Source organism: Nomia melanderi, chromosome 6 (assembly GCF_051020985.1).
Source record: "Nomia melanderi isolate GNS246 chromosome 6, iyNomMela1, whole genome shotgun sequence".
In the NCBI taxonomy this organism is placed as follows: domain Eukaryota; kingdom Metazoa; phylum Arthropoda; class Insecta; order Hymenoptera; family Halictidae; genus Nomia; species Nomia melanderi.
The window spans coordinates 16976057-16995164 of record NC_135004.1 but is presented as its reverse complement, the minus strand read 5'-3'; the positions used below and the strand labels follow the sequence as shown (position 1 = coordinate 16995164).

General features: G+C 48.3%; 1 protein-coding gene across 1 annotated transcript in view; it reads left to right on the top strand.

The window, feature by feature from the left end:
- The first annotated feature begins 2584 nt into the window (after nucleotides 1-2584).
- Nucleotides 2585-19108, top strand: part of LOC116430178 (dipeptidase 1) — a 123608-nt gene continuing 107084 nt past the window's right edge. The window contains exons 1-2 of the mRNA XM_076368288.1: nucleotides 2585-2892; nucleotides 3934-5730. Of these exons, the coding sequence (XP_076224403.1) occupies nucleotides 5606-5730 (125 nt within the window). The 5' untranslated portion in view covers nucleotides 2585-2892; nucleotides 3934-5605. The remainder of the gene's footprint in view (nucleotides 2893-3933; nucleotides 5731-19108) is intronic.

The following is a 19108-nucleotide window of genomic DNA, read 5'->3' as shown; positions in this document are numbered from 1 at the left end:
ATCGCGGGGTCAGCCCGAAAAATCTGCAATACAAATTTTTCAGCGCGACGCGACCTCGTTCGTCCTGCCCCCGCCGCCGAGTCTTAATGATTTTCGATAAATACATCGGGGGCTCGTTTGAAATAACGATCGAAGCCGAGCCGTTTCCACGGCTCATTTAGAATTCATTTTCCGGCCCCGGATCGATGTTGTTTCGTCCTCCGTTCTTGTTACCGGCGTTGAACCGAGCTCTGTTTACTCTTGAGGGCTTCCTGCTTTCGGAACAAAGTGCTCTCGACATTGCTTTATTACCATGAGAATAACAAACGCGGCCTAAACTTCGCCGGAATTTGTCTTCCCTCGATCATCGGGTCTATAGACCGTTGTCCGAGAGGGAACGTCACCTTACGAGTCCGATTATGCGAAGCGAACTCTATAAGAAACGATCCTAGGAGGTAAAATCAGATGAAAAATCAAATCGAATTCCTAACAGTTACTCCAGACACAGTTTCTCAAACCCACTAACTCAATCATTTCGACAAACCGAGCTCAACCGAGCTACAACTGAAAATACAAATCCTATTTAAACCATAAACAGACTATGCAGCAAATCGCAAGAGGCCAGGTCTAACATCGAAACCTCCGTTCCATACTCAACGAGGATCCAGCCGCAGCGAATCAAAAGGCGGATAATTAAAATGTTAATGCGGGAAGAATAAAAAAAAAGTCATTCAGCCGGTCGCGGACATCCGGCGGGCCGCTGCAAAGACACTCCACGCTTCATCTCGAAATAGAATTAGAAATTGAGATTAGACCACAGTGTTTAACGGGCGAACCGCAATTTCGTCGAGCACGCCGTCATCATAATCACGCTGTGGATCGGGCGGGGGATGTTGCTCGGCGAGGAACGAAGCTGCGGCGGCGGGGTGGAGCGGGACGTAGGTGCAGTATGAAGCGGCTGGTGCGCGGCGCGCGCGAAACACACGGGGGCCAGCGTACCCGGCAAACGTGGAAAACGTTAACCTGATTTATGGCCGTGGCTCCGGAGCGTTTTCGGAATTTGCATTAGACCGGGCCACGAGACGAATGAACGTCCCGCTGTCCGGGATGGCGGTGCCGCCGGGGCGGGGGAGTTAGGAAAGGATCCGAAACTCGAAGAGGACGGGGGGAAAGATTAATTCTGGCGAACGGAATCAAAGGTAACTCGATAGAAGAGGCACAATAGCGTGTCCTGATGGAGGACTCCCGGCTGTTGGCGACGTCCAGGCCGGGGGATCTGTCTATTACCGCGCGAAATTACGTTCGTCCTCTTCAAACATCTCGTCCGGTTCGTTTCACGGGCTGCCCGTGTGTCCCTGCCGCGTTTCCGGTGACGAGTTCGAGCCCGGCGAGGAAAAATTTCTGCCGAACGACGGGAGCCACGGCGATCAACGCCGGGCCAGGAGGCGACGCGCAATCCCCGCGCCGAGATTTAATCGAGTTCCATCGACTGCGCGCGGGCTATCGCGTTTTACGATCGACTCGAGACCTACCCGGTCACCTGGACCGCCGATGGAATGGAAACTTTCCCGCGGCGAATCAAGATCTCCGCTCGGGAACGCTCGACGGGAGTGGAAGGGATTGATAGGGTATCGAGAGTTTGGATCATCGGAGAAACGGAAGATCACGGGGACGAGGGATTGTTGGGAAGTGGTTTTTTCAGTATTCTCGGAGAAGGGTCGAAGGGGAACCTAGATTTTATTGAACCGCGATGCAGTGTTTTAGGTAATACGCGGGGATAGTGAGATTGACAGCTATGGATTGTCGCGTGTGCAGCGTTTCGATGTTGTTTATTGCACTTGTATGGAACGTTTTCTCGAGAGTGTGTTATACTGGAAGTTTGAAAATGATTTAAGGGATGTCTTTGAGACAGTACAGAAGATACGAGAACCTGCCATGAAAGTAATTTTCTTACGAAATGTAAGCATCGTATATAAGGCTTCATGCATTAATCGATGCGACTTGCAATATCGAGCTACTTGCTTCCAGAAGCTATTAGTGTAAGAGACATTTCAATTTCAATATTGCGAAGTGGTATGGCAAGGTCCACGTCGAAGATGACGAAGGTAAGTTCTTTGGCCTGAATATAAAAATCGACTTCGCATTAAGATAAAAACCTAATGAATCTTTGTAAACGATTAACTTGATTACATACTTCGACCGTGTGAATAAACGTTCAAACATCCCACTTACTACAGTCCCATAACAGTTCCACTCAGAACCGATACACAGTTCCAGCCAGCAACCTTTCCAGCCCCCTACACACGGATGACATTCCCACGGTGCATCGCGGAACAACACGACTCGAAAAACAAAAGCCTGTTCCTTGGGCCGGCGTCGTCTCCGAGTCGGCCGCAGAGAGGACCTTCGGCGAGATCGGAGTACGGAGCGTCGAAGGGGATAGCGCGCGCGTTTCCGGAAGGGAGGATGAGAGATAGCCGGACGAGCAACAGAGGCTGGCGGGGGTCCCGCTGGAAGCGAGGAGGATCGCGCGAAGGAACTGGGAGCGCCTGCGCCCTCGGCTATACCGGGTTTCTGCGTGCGTTTCCATCAGTCGGGTCTTCAACTCCGGACCGCGAACAACCAGTGATCGGGGCCGCGCGACTCCGCCACCCGTGGGAACACCCTGCCGCGACGTGTTTCCGCGAGCGGAAACCGACGACCCCGCGACCGCGTGATCCCAGTCACCGTGCCACGGTCCCGCGAATGTTCACGAACCTCCCGGCCACCTTTGCCCACGATCCCCGACCCCCGTCCCGCCGGAATCGCCGTGCCGGCGAACCGAGAACTTCTCCGAGCGGCTGAAACTTCGCGCGCGTACTCCCACGCGGCCGATTTTTAACGCCGCACTCGACGGGCTGCGACTTCCACGAGGTACGCGGCTGTCCGCATCACCTGGCCCGGGTTCCTCCGGGTTCCGTGTGTCGAACTCTTCACTCGCCGCGGTATTTCCGATGGGGGGTCGCTTTTTCCTGCGGTACACCGGGGCTGCGAGTAAGCGTCGAGTCGCGGAGAGATTTAAACCGCGGACGGTTCGCGGTACCGTAATTGGAAATTGAATGGATTTGACAGTTCGGAGCTGGACGGTATTTTCTGTTTGCGATTCGAGAGATTGTTCGTGATTGTAATTGAATGATTGTTTGGGCCTGGCGAATCGACTGGTCGCGACATAGCTGAACAGGTTCCGAGTGTCATGTGTTCCATGAGATAGGAACTTGGATTTTGGTAGAAGTAGTTACTGCAGGAATTTCTATACGACTCGAATGATTAATTAAAGATAGACTTTTCAATATTAAGCATTAACGAAAGTAGTTATTCGACGAGGATACTCGGTCCGACAGTCGTCGCAGTGTAGTGCAATTTGAAACGGGAGCCAGCCGCAACTTGATTGTTCCAATGTCAACGTAGCTAAAATCCCTCTGCGCGGTGGACGTCCACCGGATCGAAATTCGCGGACGACCGGCGTGTTTTAATCACCGCTGGAAATCGGGAGAGACGTGTCCCGCCGGGGCCGCGGCCGCGAAGGATCAAAGGGCGTGATCGTTAACGTCGTTAGCGCTAATTAATCATCGGCAGGCGGATAAATATCGTGTATCGGGGGTGATAAGCGGCGCACGGACGCGGGGGCCGTGTCCGCCGATAATTATGAACACGCCAACTCATTAGTCGCAGCCGACGTTAACGGCGGCCGCGTCCGCTTCGAGCCGTTCGATTGTTAACCGTGTTTCGCGAGTCCGAAAGAACGCACAGCCGCCGGGTAATTGCCCGCGAAAGTAATTAGAACCCGGCCGCGCGCCTCCCGGCCCCTCCCTCGGCCTTTCCCCAAGCCGCAGACGGGATTAGAAAATTCCCAGCCGCGGGCGGAAGACGGCAAAAACACTCGCCAGTAATCCGTTCCTCTCGTTTGAATTGCAGCGTCGCGTCGGGCCGCTCGTTACGGTGGCCGCGGAAGTTCATGAGAACCGTTCTCGCACGGACAGTGACCGTGGAACAGGGAAGAAGGAAGAGACAGCACGAGGAAAGGCGCAAAAAGAGAGGCGAGCGGCGAGAGGAGGCTGAGACTGGTCGGATTGGTCGATCCATCATTCCGCCGGGCAGCGTCGCCAAAGCGCGAGAGGAGCCGCGTTCCGCCGGTTGGGCCGCGTAATTAATCGGCAGACTTAACCGGGAGCCGAATTAATCGGGACAGATTTACGGGACACGTTGTACGGCCTCCCGATACCGCGATCATGAAGTATCACCGGCGCGTGCAGATGATCGCGCGCCGCCCGCTGATGAAAAAGTCCGCGCGAGACCGCGGACGTTAGAGGCGGGCCGACCGATCGTGCGTCAACCGGCTGACCTGGAACACGTCGATTCCAGCTCGACCGAGAGCGAAACGAGCTTCCACCTCGAAACGGCTATCCGCCTTGTCCTTTCTCGTCGCGAGCTCCACTCGTTCCCTCGCCCGTCGTGTTTGTCTCTTGACACAGCCGCTAATTAATCTTCCGGCTGCTCGACGGTGTCCTGGCGTGCAACGACGCCCGGCCTGCGCGAAATAAAATCGCGACCCGAGAGGGGACGGCGAACGAAGATAACGAGCTGCCGTCCTGCGGGGCCGAATAATTCGGACAAGAGCGAACCGCCCCGAGCCACCGCGTAATTAGCAAAACAGTCCCAGCCCGGGAGTGCTTCCGCGACGGCGAGTCGATCCCCTCGAACTGATCAAAGAGGCCCGAAGTTGCGGAGCCGAAAGACACTCTATCCTTCGAGTGGCTCTCGGCGGCTTCCGCCTATCAACGGGGAGCCGGAGACGTCGGGAACCTTTGGGGATCGAATCGATGAGGATCAGCTAGCCGGGCTGATCCCGGCTCGCCGGAAAAGGGGAATCCTCTCGAGGAGTATCTCGATCGGGGAGTTCCTTGCTAATTCAGTGGAATCGTCGGTGGAACCCGAACGCTCGGCGGTGAACTTCTGTCTTGGGGACGTGCGTGATACTCGGTTGCTGCCTTCGGCTCTGCTCCGAAGGGATTATCCGACGGTGGAGAGTGTGGCCAACGTTTGTGGATGTGGGAACGCAAAAGTGTCAAGATCAACGACAGTTTGATTCGACGACGTTCGTTGACGGGCAGCTCGGAATGAAGTCGAGGACGATGCCCGAAGGCTGAGCCGGCGGTAGCCCGATAGGGGATCCAGAGGAGCTGGCTAGCCGAGAAATCGTTAGAGTCCGGTAGCGAGTGGCAAGAGAAATGTCCCGGAAACAGAGGAAGATCGGAAGAGTGGGAGGCTGATCGGTTGGCTGGATCCTCGGATAATAGCGTGGAACCGGGGTAGGAGTCTCACGGGGATCAGGGCTGCAGGGCGATTGAAAATTTTCGCCGGTCCGGCGGACGATATTTCACGGTGAAGGAGCGCGGGGATGATGGGGATCCGCGAGCAGTGAATGTGGGTGGGGGCTAACGTGTCCAGTGACAAGGGACTGGCATAGGACAGACGGGAAATTGTAGAATCGCTGCCGAGGAAGGTATCCTGCGGGCGAGCCGGTCAGCCGACGGTGATGGCATGAGGACATTAGTAAGGAAGAGCTGCGGGTCCAGCGAGGAGGAGGATGAGGATGGTGGTGGGCGTGATGATCCTTGGTCAGCTACTGACGAGGATACTGCTCGCCGCCCATGCTGGGGATCGACTTGCAGCGGCTCGCAGGATACTCAGGGACGTGCCGCTGATAGATGGGTAAGTTTTTCTATCGCGACTGCGATCACTGTACGATTTTACTCTGGGTAAACGGCTTAACTGGCTCGCGGAACTCAGAATTTTAACGCTGGAACTACGAAATGGGTCAGATTGACCCATTCCTGAATTCCTCTTCCCCAGTTAGTAACCCTTTGAACTCTGTAGGCTCCAATACTGCACCAGGTATAATATTAAATATTTTAGTGGATCTCAAAGAAACTACCCTAAAATTATTCGATTCTCCGCACATCCAAATTTTGTGCTAAGAAGGAAAAAGATCGAAGAAGTGTTATAGCGTTTGTCATTTTCGATAGGGATACTATAAAAATTAGTTGCAGTTGCTGATAGATTACAAAACAACCTGGAGTGCTAAGAGTTGAAAAGATAACAGATTCCTCTCTGCGAAATTACTAAGGAAATTGATTTCTTAATATGCAAGTTGTAAGTTAATTGAAATGTTAATAGCTGTGTTCTTAGAGTTCCTATATAAATATTTGAAAATATCAATTTGCTTGGTAGTTCTGGTGTTAATACTTTCACTGCCACATCACCCGAATTGACATCATTTTTTATGTAAACTTACACACTTATTTTCTTGGTAACGCATCGAACTAATCGAATTTTGTTAGATATGTGAGATATAAGCGAGATAGTAATCGTTCCGAAGAATCTTGAACTTTTCGCTTGAAATGTTATTACTTCCGACGAGAAGCTTTTATTTCAATGCTTCATATATCGACGCATCATAAGTAGCTTAATCTTATATTCAAGATTTTACAGTTTTGGTATATTAGGTCACGTGACGGTGAGTCACCTAAGTCCAACGGGTTAATGAAAGTCAAATGAAAAACTAATAAAGTTTCTCGTTATCACGCTCTCCGCCAGCCGGATTTCCATTTTTACCATTCACCCCCATTCGTTCTTTCCTCCTTCCACTCGCACCCTTCTCGTTTGCACTCTGACCCTTCCGTTCATAGTCGAAATTCACGCGGCCACGTACACGCCGCGTTAGTCGCCTCAGTCTCGCGATCCTGCACCCAGTTCGTAACACTCTTTCGTATTTCTCCAGTCACGCCGAATTTCCCGTCGCCCCGAGCGTACCTCTCAGTCGCAAGACGACGTAGACCACTCGCACGCACTACCAATCATTCATTCGCCGCGTTATGATCGATTCGCCCGGAGATTCCTTTTCCCGGGAGCGAGCAAGATAACTCGGAGGTTTAGAAAGTTTCCTCGCAAATGGAGATCGATCGTTGCTCGAATTGTTCTCGCCGGTTTTGGATATGCTCGCATCAGGTTCGGATTAGGCGAGAGTGAATTGATTCGGCGGATCGAAGATTCCGCGCGAGGGAAAGTGAACAAGGCAACTTGAGCTTTTCGAAGTTCGCTCGCAAATTGAGATTGATTCCCGCGATTTTGAGTTTCGCCCGGGTCAGGCTCGGATTAGGCGGGAGTCAGTTGATTTAGTAGATTGCAGATTCCGGCCGAGGGAAAGTGTCCGGCGTAACTCCGCGGTTTCGAGGCTGCAGATTGAGATTGATTCCTGCTCAAGTGCTCGCCGCGATTTTCGATCGCGCGGCGGTCGTTCGCGCATCGATCCACGTTCCGATGGGATCGTTGTCTTTGCCTTGGAATTTCAAACGGGAAAGCGTCCTTAGCCTCGAGTACTCGTACCTAGTTACAATTCCAACATCAGTAAGCCATCCACTCGTGCCGCCAACACTGACAAAGAACACTGCACCTAGGTATCGTCTAGGTTGGCGTCCTCGTTTCTAGTAGATCAGCTACCCCTGTTTTCATCGTCGCGTTTCATCCGATTCTCTATTATCTCGCACGAATAACAAGTAAACTACTGAAGCACAGTTCCGTACTTCGAGAATTGCTTAACTCGATGCATCATCAGACACATGTATACTCTGCTGAACCAATCCCCAAAGTATTCCCTCTAGATAATTTCTAACGAATTTCTAATTAACTTCTACAGCTGTGTTCGCTAACACTACTCCATCGTTAGTGATTCAGGGAAAAGGAGGATAATAGATAGATAATAGAAAAATACCATTGAATGCTAACTCAAACGAATCGACACTTTGCGAACTACTCGAAACATTTCTCTCGCGATAACACAGGAATTCAATAAAAAATATTATCAACTTAGTCAGCTAGTGTCACATTACTCCAATACGTCGATGCACCACCTAGATTCCATTCACAGAAAAATTAGCCATGCCCAAGTCAGACACCGACTTCGTTCCATTCCGCGAGTGGAGCGTGCCCGAGTGGCACTCGGGGCTTGGTCCTTAAGGGGTTAACAGATAGCGACGAGTTCACGTTTATAGGTTACGTAACACTCGTCCGAGTAGCGGAGAGAAACTGTTCCCGGGCCGATCTCGGTGTGCTCGAGAGCCTTCATTGTGACGTTCGTAAAATCCGTTGAAATTTTAATGAATAACTGGAAAACTCTCTCCCGCTCGCTCCCTTCGTCCGTGTAATCGTTAACGGGGAGTGTCGTTGAAACGCGAGAACCGCAAGGCACGAATTTATTGCCGGCCTGGAACAATGTCGTCGTAACGACACGACCGGCGGACGACGTTCTGCGCGCCTCTAATTACGCCGGAATTAAACTCGAAAGGAATGTCCACCGGTGTCCGAGCAGCGATAGGTTCGATTCACGCAGGACTTAAACGGTACGGTCGCGATCGGTCACAGTCAACGATCGAAAACTAGTAAATTCGGATTTTACTAAATTAGTATGTATTATACAATATTCGTAATATTAGCAATAACGATGATCATAAGAGAATATCGATAAATACGAAAGTTATAGTAGAATTCATTTGAATTCTTGAAACATTTCTGTCAATGAAAATTGTATCACTTAAATCACTGATCAACTATGTTTAATACTAGAACTACTGAAGATGTGACAGCGTTCGTACGTGATCGATGTAAAGACTGCAATAATACTTTTTCGATCTTTTCGTGTATTCGTTATAGTATTCAAGTGAAACTATTTATTTTCGCCTTGGATATTTAACCCTTTGCAGTCCGAAGTGCTCTTGGTTTCTTAGTTTGAGGTTCACGTCGACGTTAGTTCATTCAATTACAGCTTAATATGACGTTCTATTTATTTATTCAAGAATATTTGAGTGTCATTGAAATGTTACCTTTAAATGGTACAATTGTGATACTACAAATATAGAGAAAATTGTTAAAACAGGTGGAGGTTGCAATAAAATAGAATGTCGAGTCTGACTCGACATAGGACTGCTAAAGGTTAATAGTTTTAAAATATCGATAACTGTAAAATGGGGAAACTAATTCTATCGTTCCCAAAGAAATTGATATCCCTTCATCTAGCATGAATAAAACTCGACGCAAACATTTACCAAATGAAGCTCGTAAAATTCAGTACGCGTGAGAATGTCGCGTAAAGCTAATGTTAAACGAAGCCGGTGTAATCCTGAGAATGAAAAGCCAAGGACACTCGGCGCCGCAAAGGGTTGAAACGGTAGCAAACGTTCGGTTTTTCCGCGTTCGATCGGCAGCTGAACTCTCCGACCTCGTAACTCTCGTTTTCCCCCTTCCTCCCGCTTCCGGTCGTTTCATCCCCCGTCGTTCCGTCGGCGGTATCGATTCCGCGGCATTTATCAAGGCCGCCGCGAAATCAAATTTGCCTGGGCGAGGCGACACCGGAGAACAGAGAGCCTTGGAAATTTGTTTCGACGGGTGCACGCGCGTAACACGAATACGGGTTTTTATACGCAGCCCCCCGCGGAACCCGTAGCACTCCGATAATCGTGAAACGGAAACGTTCGCGCGGGGATTCGTGTAAATTGCGCGCGAGCGAAGAAATTAATTGCTTTCGGTCGACGTCGGGGGATTCCGTCGGAGGCTCGCGGAGAAAAGAAATGTTTAATGAGGGAATGTTTCGGCTGGAATCCGGCGGGCAAGGAACAATGTAAATCGTTTGTTTGGGGGAGACAAGTATGTGTGGTATTACGGAGAGATCGTGGAATAATGGACGCAGACAGCGGTTCAGTCGGGGACAATTTGAGAGAAATATTGTTAGGATGTCGCTGAAAGCATCGGGCGAGTTCGATTACATTGTTTCCCGGTCTGCGATGGAGGAACGGTATTCATCTCGGGACGGTAAGAGGCAATTTTTATGGAGAATGTTGTCAGCACGTTCCGTTAATAAATGTCGCGCAGATATAGTAGTCTAGAACGCTTTACGGGAAGGTTATAATAGAAATATGGAATAACGATGGATTCGTTTTGTTTTTCGACGCGACGTTGATTGACAATATTTGTCAGACGTCTAATGGGGAACATTGTTAATTTAACTCTGTTTTTCCAAGCTGAATTTGCTAATTGAACCTGTTATACCGTGTATTTCCACGCTTTGGTAATTGAAAAACGGGTCTATTGGTGTTTCGTGTTTTCATTAAACTGTTCGTTTGATGTTTTTTCGCGTCTGTTTATACGTAATTATACGAGAATACGAGTGTTCCTAAAAATTTCGACTGCAATGAGAGTGTTCGTTCTCGATTCGAGACTCGTCTGGAATGTGCCGATCTCAATTTCATCTCTACGATTACCATTGTTCCGGATTCATAAGAAATGCATATGGTGCTTGGTCTGTGGTAATCGAGGGATGATCGTATCTATCGGATCGCCACGTGTTCCCCGCGAGGGGGCGGGGCGGGGAAGGCCGTTCCAATTCGGCGAAACTCTGGGATGCGCATTCCTTGAGGGATAATGAGAAAGTTTCGCGGAATGGGGTGGGAAGACAGTAATGGAGGCAAGAGAATTAAACAGGCTCTATAAAACGAGAGAAAAAGGAGCACGGAGAAGGAGAGGTTAGAAGAGAACGGCGACTTCAAAGAACTGACAGAGCGAGAGAGAAAGAGGCGAAAGAGAGAAACAACGGCAACGGAATAACAGTAAAAGCAAGAAAGAAAGAAACTAAGAAAAAGAAAACAATAACGACTTTCCGAGGGTAACAACGTAGAGGGCGCAAGTAACACCAAGAGAACGAGGTTAACAGGAAGATAATAAAAACAAGACGGAGGCAAACCAAGAATAAAAACGAGAATAAAAGACGGAAAAGAAAGAAGTTAAAAGAAGGCAAAAATAAATGCAACGCGAAAGTAACGGTAGGAACAGGGTGCGAAGATGAGATCGACGAAACCAGAGTAAAAGGGGGATAATAAAAAGGAGGAAAAAAGGAAGAAAAGGGGATGGTAATTTAAGAGCGACGACACAGAGGGAACAGGAGTAAAAGAGATAAAGCGAGGAGGGGAACAGGGGAGGAGACGTTGGAAGAAAATAGGGGCTGGATAGAATTTAGCTCGAGGATGGCCCGTGGCTATTGGTCCTCCAGTTTCTCAGGTTACTGGCCGACGGATACGAATTTCCGGCTCTCCCGTTCCGAACGGGCCAGTGTGCGTCTCTTCCGGCTGCTTCCGTCCAGCGAGTACACGTTTCCCCGTACGTACTCGAGGCGCGCACGTACGGCGGACGCCGGCGTCCCTACGGTGTCCTGTATCGGTGTCTGACCAAATAACCTGTCGGATCGAAAGGCAACAATGGGCCGCGTCTCGTTACGGAGCGGCGCCACGGCCCTCCCAGAAGAATTTCCGAAAGATCGAGTTCGCTTCGGCCAGCCCCTCGTTCGAACGAGCGCGACACGGTGTTACGTGTCAACCCGCTAACGGTCCGCGCGATAACACGTGTACCGGTGTTTCGGGACACCTGTTGTGTACGCGACGAAGGGAACGCGATATTTTATTAAAAACCGAATGCATACTGCACGGCACACTTCCGCCGACTGATGGCTCTGTTAAACATACAGCGAGTGTTTAGCATTCTTGCTGGCATTGAAACGATGCCCTGCCATGGCAGACGGCGGAGGAATTATTAATACTCGCGGGCTGACGAGCGCGTTGCTGGAAATTTATCAACTATGGATGCGATGACAGGGTTTTTGGGCTGGCGCTTTGGACGATAGACTTATTTTGTTTGAACGATTCTTTGGAATGTTTCAAATTGCCAGCCGGTTCGTAGAAACGTTGAGTTTATTTACTTACTTTACTTTGGATTATTTATTTTTATTCTTTTCGTTGCCTGTTTGCTACTACGACTGCTCCTAATATTTCGCTTAGAATAGTTCAATATCTGTTTCGTCTCTTGCGAACGGAATTTCAATAGTAGACTATGAGTTTCCATTGCCCTCGCCAAAATTTCATATTGAAAGTTACATTTCTGACTCAATATCCTCCGCAAGTACTGTCTGAAAGTCACCCGTGGATGGTTATGTGGCCACGGTACGCTTTCTCGAAAAACTATTTCTTCTTCTGTTGTTTCATATTCCTTTCTTTTCTGCCTGGTCTGTCCAAGTGCATATTTGGCGAACAGACGCGCACTACTTCTACCTTCTCCAGCGCTTACGAGTGTTTTAGGGCCAGTTCTGGGCCTTCAGTGTCACTTGTGAACCTCTTCACTTTCTCTTTCACTATGTTCTTCCGATATCAGTCTCAATCTAGGTTACCCATATCTTTCTTCTTTCCGTACCTTTTCTTCGAGGAAGATCGACAGAGTCAATCGACCACGAACCATCGACACTACGCATTTTCTGGCCCATGACGAATACAACGAAGCATTCTAAATGAACTTGTATCGAGGAGCGAGTATACGGAGTCCAGTATCATTCACCTTCAATTCCTCCAGAGTTAAGTAGAGCACCGTCCGCGAGCAATGCGTCGCTGAAAGGCCTGGTTGCTCGACCTGTCCCCGGTCACGTGCCGAGAATAAGCTTCTAGTCACCGATAAAGACGAGAATGACCCTTTTGTCGTTGCAAATTACAGTTGCCCGCCCGCTCGGCCTCTCAGCGACCGCGCGCCGTCGAGACCTTTCACCCTTGGCTCGCTCGCGATAGAAATTCGAGAAGTCCTCGAAGGTATCGGGGATAAAAGGCACCGGGGGCTAGGCGAGGCGAGGTGGAGGGAAGGGGACACGAGCGATTTCGCCCGATTGTTGGCGTCCCGAAGGCGATTCGTTACCGATAACGAGTGAAAGCCTCGTCGAGCCTATTGTGACCGGCATAATAGTTTGCATTTTTCTCGTGCAGACCCGGGACGGGTCGCGTCGCGCCGGACTGGGTCGGGCCGGGCTCTCCAGCCCGGACTAAAAACGGGGACTCGGAGAGAGCTTACGTGACAATCGCGCGACGAGCGTCGCCGGGTTGTCCGTGAAACCGTAAAAATGGATGAAACCGTTCGACAGGATTTTCGGGGCGGCCAATCCGCGCGCATTGTAATCGAACTCCATTCGCTCGGAGCCGGCGAGGCGCGGGCACGCGTGACGAAACAAAAATGTCGCGTCCCGTTCGGTGCAAGGAGCGAGCGCACGCACGGCCGCACGGACGGATGGACGAATCGGGAAAAATATAAAAATAGAAGCGACCAGGAAACACGAGCGACCTCTCCCATCCGTCGAGCAGAGGGAAAAATAGGAACGTTTTTCATAGGCGTTTATGTCGTTGCCGTTGTTTCCCTTTTTTTCGGATGAATCGGCAACGCTCCGATTGTTATACGCTCGCGAGCGCGGCCTGGACGCGGTTGAGCACTTCGCGCGGTCGATTCTCATTTAAACTTTCCGCGTTCTGAGGGCTTTTTCGGAGGTTTACGTCCGATAAAATTGAATTGAGCTTTTGGATCGGAAGATTGAAAGTTTTTGATGTCTGGCTCCGAAGTTATCGCTCTCGCTGGGGCGGTCGTCGGCGAGCGGGGCTTCTAATCGCTTGGACACGCGGTGCGATGGGAATATTGATGTCGAACGGAAAGATTTGGCAACTTCGATAAATAGATAATAATATCACTTAACCTTGATCAGGCTGTAGGTTCTGTTCCGATCAAAATCGAGATTAATCAGCTTTAAAATTAAATTTCCGTCGCTCACTCACACGCTCAATCCTCATTGTCCTCATTAATTATTTCAGTCGTGAAGATTTTTAGTTTTTCTAGCACACACTTATATTTACAAACCGCTAAATATTCTCATAGCGAAGTGATCAGAAAAATTCATCGATTTTGCAATGGGCAATGCACGCAACTACCCCAAATTCTGTAAATTCTATATCCTAATTGGACCAACATATTGAAGTTTCTCTCCTGCCTCGAACATTCGAGCAATTGCAAACCCATCGGCGCACCGGTCACAGCTGCCCGTCGAAAACCCCTAAACACACGCATCGGAATACTTTCGCCGGCCACTGTATATCCGGCCGCAACAGTTTAAGGGTTAAAAACGGGCACGGCCGTTGAACAAAGCGGTTAGAGCTCATGTAGCCCAGGGAAATTCGGAAGCGCGGGCGTGACCGCGAACGACATTCACCCGGCAATTACCGTTGTTTGCCGTGCGTGGCGCGGGCAAACAGACATTTCCAGGCGTTTTTCACGGGGAAATTGCGCGCGCGCGCGCGCGGCGGCTGCGGCGCTAAGCTGATAACGCGGCCGGACAGTCGGCTTGTAATTACGTCGTTGAACGGCGCCGTTTGCAGCGCTCATCGCCGCGTGGAAATATTTAATTACCTATCCCGGGAGAGGCCGAGACGCGGCGAACGGCCGCCCACGGGCTGTATTAAGGTGGAGAGCAAAGCTCGCGGCAAACTAAGCGTCTCCGCCGCGAAGCTTCGAAGGCAAAGCTCGAAGGAATCGCGGTAACGAGGAAACGCGATCAAAATGTGCTCCGTAACTTTGAGCTCCGCGCGTCCTCTGACAGTAGGTAATTCTCATCGAAATAACGAGGATTCGGGTGTCTCGTTTCGCAATTGTTGGTATCTTAACAGTGGCGATTGTTAGGAATAAGAGAAATAAACGGCTTCATTTTGATACTACAAATGTATTAACACGGTATTGTAATTGTTAGTAAATGAACTATGAATGCGAAAATTAAGTAATAGTGTATTACTAGTTGTAAATATTGCAGTACGTCAACGTAAGATATATTTTTCATAATACCCATGACATTATCCGACGAGGTGTCTCATCCAGAACATCTTACGAACAGAAATGAATCACGGGATATCTCGTCGTTGACAGCTAAGGGGTTAAATTCAGAAGTTTCCCCAGTTTAATTGAAGTCAGCTTCGCGGCTTTGTCCCTGGCAGCTTTTTACTCGAGATCTCGATTTTCCCGATGTCAATGGATCATTTTTCTTTTGACGCGAAGCCACGGCTCGAGCACTAGATTCCGATTATAAATCTGGAGTCAACCACCCACGAAAATGTCACGGAGTTCGACACCCCTCGAGCAACAAGTCTCCAAGTTCGGTCATCCGGCTTTGCTTCCTGATGCTTTGTCTACGCGAGGAACGCAATCGTTGGAGATAAAACGCTCGCGAGATTCTTGGAACGCCGCTTTATTATGCAACTGGCACGGGTTATGGCTGCTCGTTGCGTGTCAGTGGTTCTCGAATTGGGGCTGTGTGCCAAACATTTAGAAGTGTGCGGAGGAAACGATAGATCGATATGGACACCGATTCGGTAGATTCCTGAAAGGTGACTGAAGATGTTTACTCTGGATTGATTAAGTTATTTTCGTCTACTTTGTTCTCTTTTGTAGAAGACAGTGTAGATATCAGTGAGATACGAAATATAAAATGTATTGTAGGCTAAGTGTGTACAAGGTCCTGAAAATTAAACACAATTGCAACTAAAAATTACAATAGAAACTATACATGACAACCACTGACAGCGATAGCCTTGGGCCTTCTTTACCAAGTCCCTTTTGCGCGAGCCTATTAAAACAATGTCGCGAGCTACTGTCCTACCACTTGAAAACTAACGGGACAATGCAAGAATAAGAGAGTTCTCTCGCGAAGTATTCTCTTCAAAATGTTGACTAGTTAAAGATAACTCAAGTTTATTTTCTTAATCTTAAAATGCACTCCGATCGAAGTCAAGTTAACACTACAACCACCATCTTCGCAATCGATATGAAATTCTTACAAAGATTGTAATACATTTCCATTCGATTCAGATATTCTCTATAACATTCAAACGAAACTATTTTCAAGATCACTTCGGATACGGAATACCACAAGAATACCTATAATTACAAAACAAGGAAACTAAAACCGCTCATTTCAACCCTTACAGTAGTTCTACATCAAAACAAACGTGTAACAATTCAAGAAAACATATCGAACCGGCCGCGAAACTAAAGAAAAGTTGGCAACCCCTGTTGCACATTGTCATTCCACTCGAGGCTTAGTACGCCGCGCGCAAAGTTGCAGCAGTGCTCCTCGCGTGCGCTCAGCGGCGCATAAATATATAATCGCGGCGGCGGGTAACGCGCACGCGGAACGACGCGCGAGTAGCGTCCACGATGATGCTCCACCCTTAAAAGCGGAAAAGGAGATTTAGGCCGAGGTCTGAGTTGGCCGAGTTCAGCGCGACCGACCGACCGACCGCTCCGTTGGAAATGGATGGAACGGGAGAACACCTTTCGCGGTTCTGCTGGAGTCATCCAGGGTGACTGGGACGACCTCCCCGCCGTCCCCCGCGACCCCTCGCCCGTTCGACAATCTGATTTACCCCGCTTTAGAGCCGATAAAACGATCGGTGCGCCTTGTTCCTGGTCCCTCGAGCCGTTTTATGGTGGCTTGATCGCTCGGAAGGGGGCGGCTTTTATGGATACGTATATACTGGTTCCACCCCCGCAAAATGTAACGCTAACTAGAAAGAAATTTTCCTCGGGGAAATATGTAGTGCCGTTGCGCACACGAATTGCTACGTTCTGAGAAACATCGAAGATTTGAACAGTGTATTTCTGTTTCTTCTGTAATGGCGTTGATTGCAGCTGGTTTCGACAGCTTGGAGATTGTGTTGGAGTTACGAGGGTTTCTCGCGTAATTTGTTAATCCTTCGCGGTCCGAAGTACTTGGTTTCTCACTATGAGGTTCACGTCGACGTTAGTTCATTCAATTATAGCTTAACATGACGCTCTATTTATTTATTCGAGAATATTCGGGAGTCACTGAAATGTTACCTTTAAGTGCTACAAATGTGATACTACAAATATAGAAAGAATTGTTAAATAGGTAGAGGTTGCAATAAAATAGAATGTCGAGTCTGATTCGACATCTGATTAAATATTAAATATTGGTTTGTTGTTAATTATTGTAGTTTAGAGGGAATACAGATTTTGCATAGAACTGTGCTGTTTTTGAGTAAATTGTTAGCGATGAAATGGTTGAGAAAGAAATTATAGTGGAAGGAGTTAATTTGTGTTCTTTGGGAATCTATGGTTTCGGAGTTTGAATATCGATGAGAGGGAAACCGTAACTCGATTAGAGCTGAAAGGAGTATTATTGATGTTTATTCGGTGCTGATTCAAAATCGTAATGAGAAGTTGTTGCAATGGTTGTCTGAAACGTGTAAAGTATCGGGTTGCCAGAAAGGATGGGCGTTAAAACGTTGCATCGAAATTAAAGAACTTATCACGCCGATGCTACGATGCAGCTATAGATCTCATCAGTTTTAATGTCTCGTAACTTGCGTTTTCCTGGTTTTAAATTACTGTCGACTGTTACAATAATTGATATGCACAGAAATAATGATTAATGCATACGCCGTGTAAGTAAGATATAAATCTTTATATCTTTCTGCACGCAAACGCCGCATTTTGCTGGATACATCGCGCGGAATCGATCCCACGGACATTTCTCTGTTGTAGTAGTCGGGCTTCATTAAACAGTTTTTTTATCAACAACACTCAGTCCATCGTTTAATCAGTATTCACTTACAACGAGATACACACACGGAAAATTTACCCCGCATTTTTCCTTTGCGTAATTTCTCTGTTAATTATTCCTGCTCGAATCACCATACATGGTTCGTTTATCTCCCCACAAAAATAAAGATCGAAAAGACAATATTACACGAAATTCACTCGTCCGTGCACTTTTCCTTTGCATAATTTCCCTGTTAATAATTCCCGCTCGAATCAACAATCACGGTCGGTTTATCCTTCCGCAAAATCAAGATCGGGAAGAGAATGTTACACAAAATTCACATCGCCGCAGATTTTCGGTGCGTAATTCCTCCGTTAAATACGGCCGCGCGAGTCGTTCTCCCTCGCGCGAAATAGAGATCGGAAAGACCGCAAAAATTCAGTCGGGCAAAAAAGAGATACGAAACCCGATAGCGGGCGCAGGCGTGGAAGGAGGCGTATGCACGCTTTGATATTCCCGACTGCGTCCGATGGGATCTCGTAACCGTATTCGGAAAGAATGCGGTCTACGAGGCAATGATAACGATCGCAATAGCCGTAGAGAAAGATTATCGAAGCCGCGGCACGTGAAACTGCTCGACGTACGATTATTGCCGGCCGGCAATACGAGAGAAGTGCTTTCCCCGATTTCCAGGATTCCCACTAAAAGTGCCACGTAAAATCGGGGTCCTCTTCCTCGTCCGAGTTCCGCGCGGAGACGGAACAATACTCGCGGTTCTAAGTTCCGTTATATCCTATGCATTGCGGGGAGAATCATATTTCGTAACAGCAAGGACAATATTTTGCGAAGTATCTCATGGACGGATGTCCTTATGTCCTTTCGTCCCATTTTCACTTAAGTTCAACGAAGTAGTAACAGGAAACGTTGAATCGAAAATTCTTGCGGGTGGAAAGTCTTATTATGTACTAATAAGATAATACTTAATAAATCTTATAAATCTTTATAAATCTTTATAAATATTTGATAAATCTTATTATGTAATAATAAGATAATACCATTGCTACACAATTCTCGAAGCTAACCCTTTGCGGACGAATGTCGACATTTCGGCGAGATGAAGTTTCCATGTGAAGATTAAGTTATAAACAAATAATTTAATTACTCAAACACCAAGAGATCGGCACGTAGTTTCTGTTTTTCCTATCATTTAAGTAACTGATATATAATTTAGCTTCATCTACTGAATATTTTATATATTTCAAAGAATCTTCGTCCGCAAAGGGTTAAATCCATACAGCATATTGAAGTCATTACTAGACTGTAGATGTTTATGATAAATTCTATTTTCCTAATAGTACCAGAAAAATCTCGCACAGCCACACATTCGACAAACACATTAAAAACCTGCAGTGAGTTATTAAAACCGCGACTAATCGTTCGCACGGAGGCCTGCCCCTTCGCCCGTCGCGGATACATTCGTAATTGCACTCGGGTTTTTCTCGAGGCAGAAAATTATTCGTGGGAACCGGTCGTCCTACTTCGGGAGCCGATACTCATACGTGACCCGCACGCCGAAACCTCCCCCCGCCCCGAGGCCGAGCGCTCGGAACGTTTGAAGCTCGATTTACTTGGCGAGCG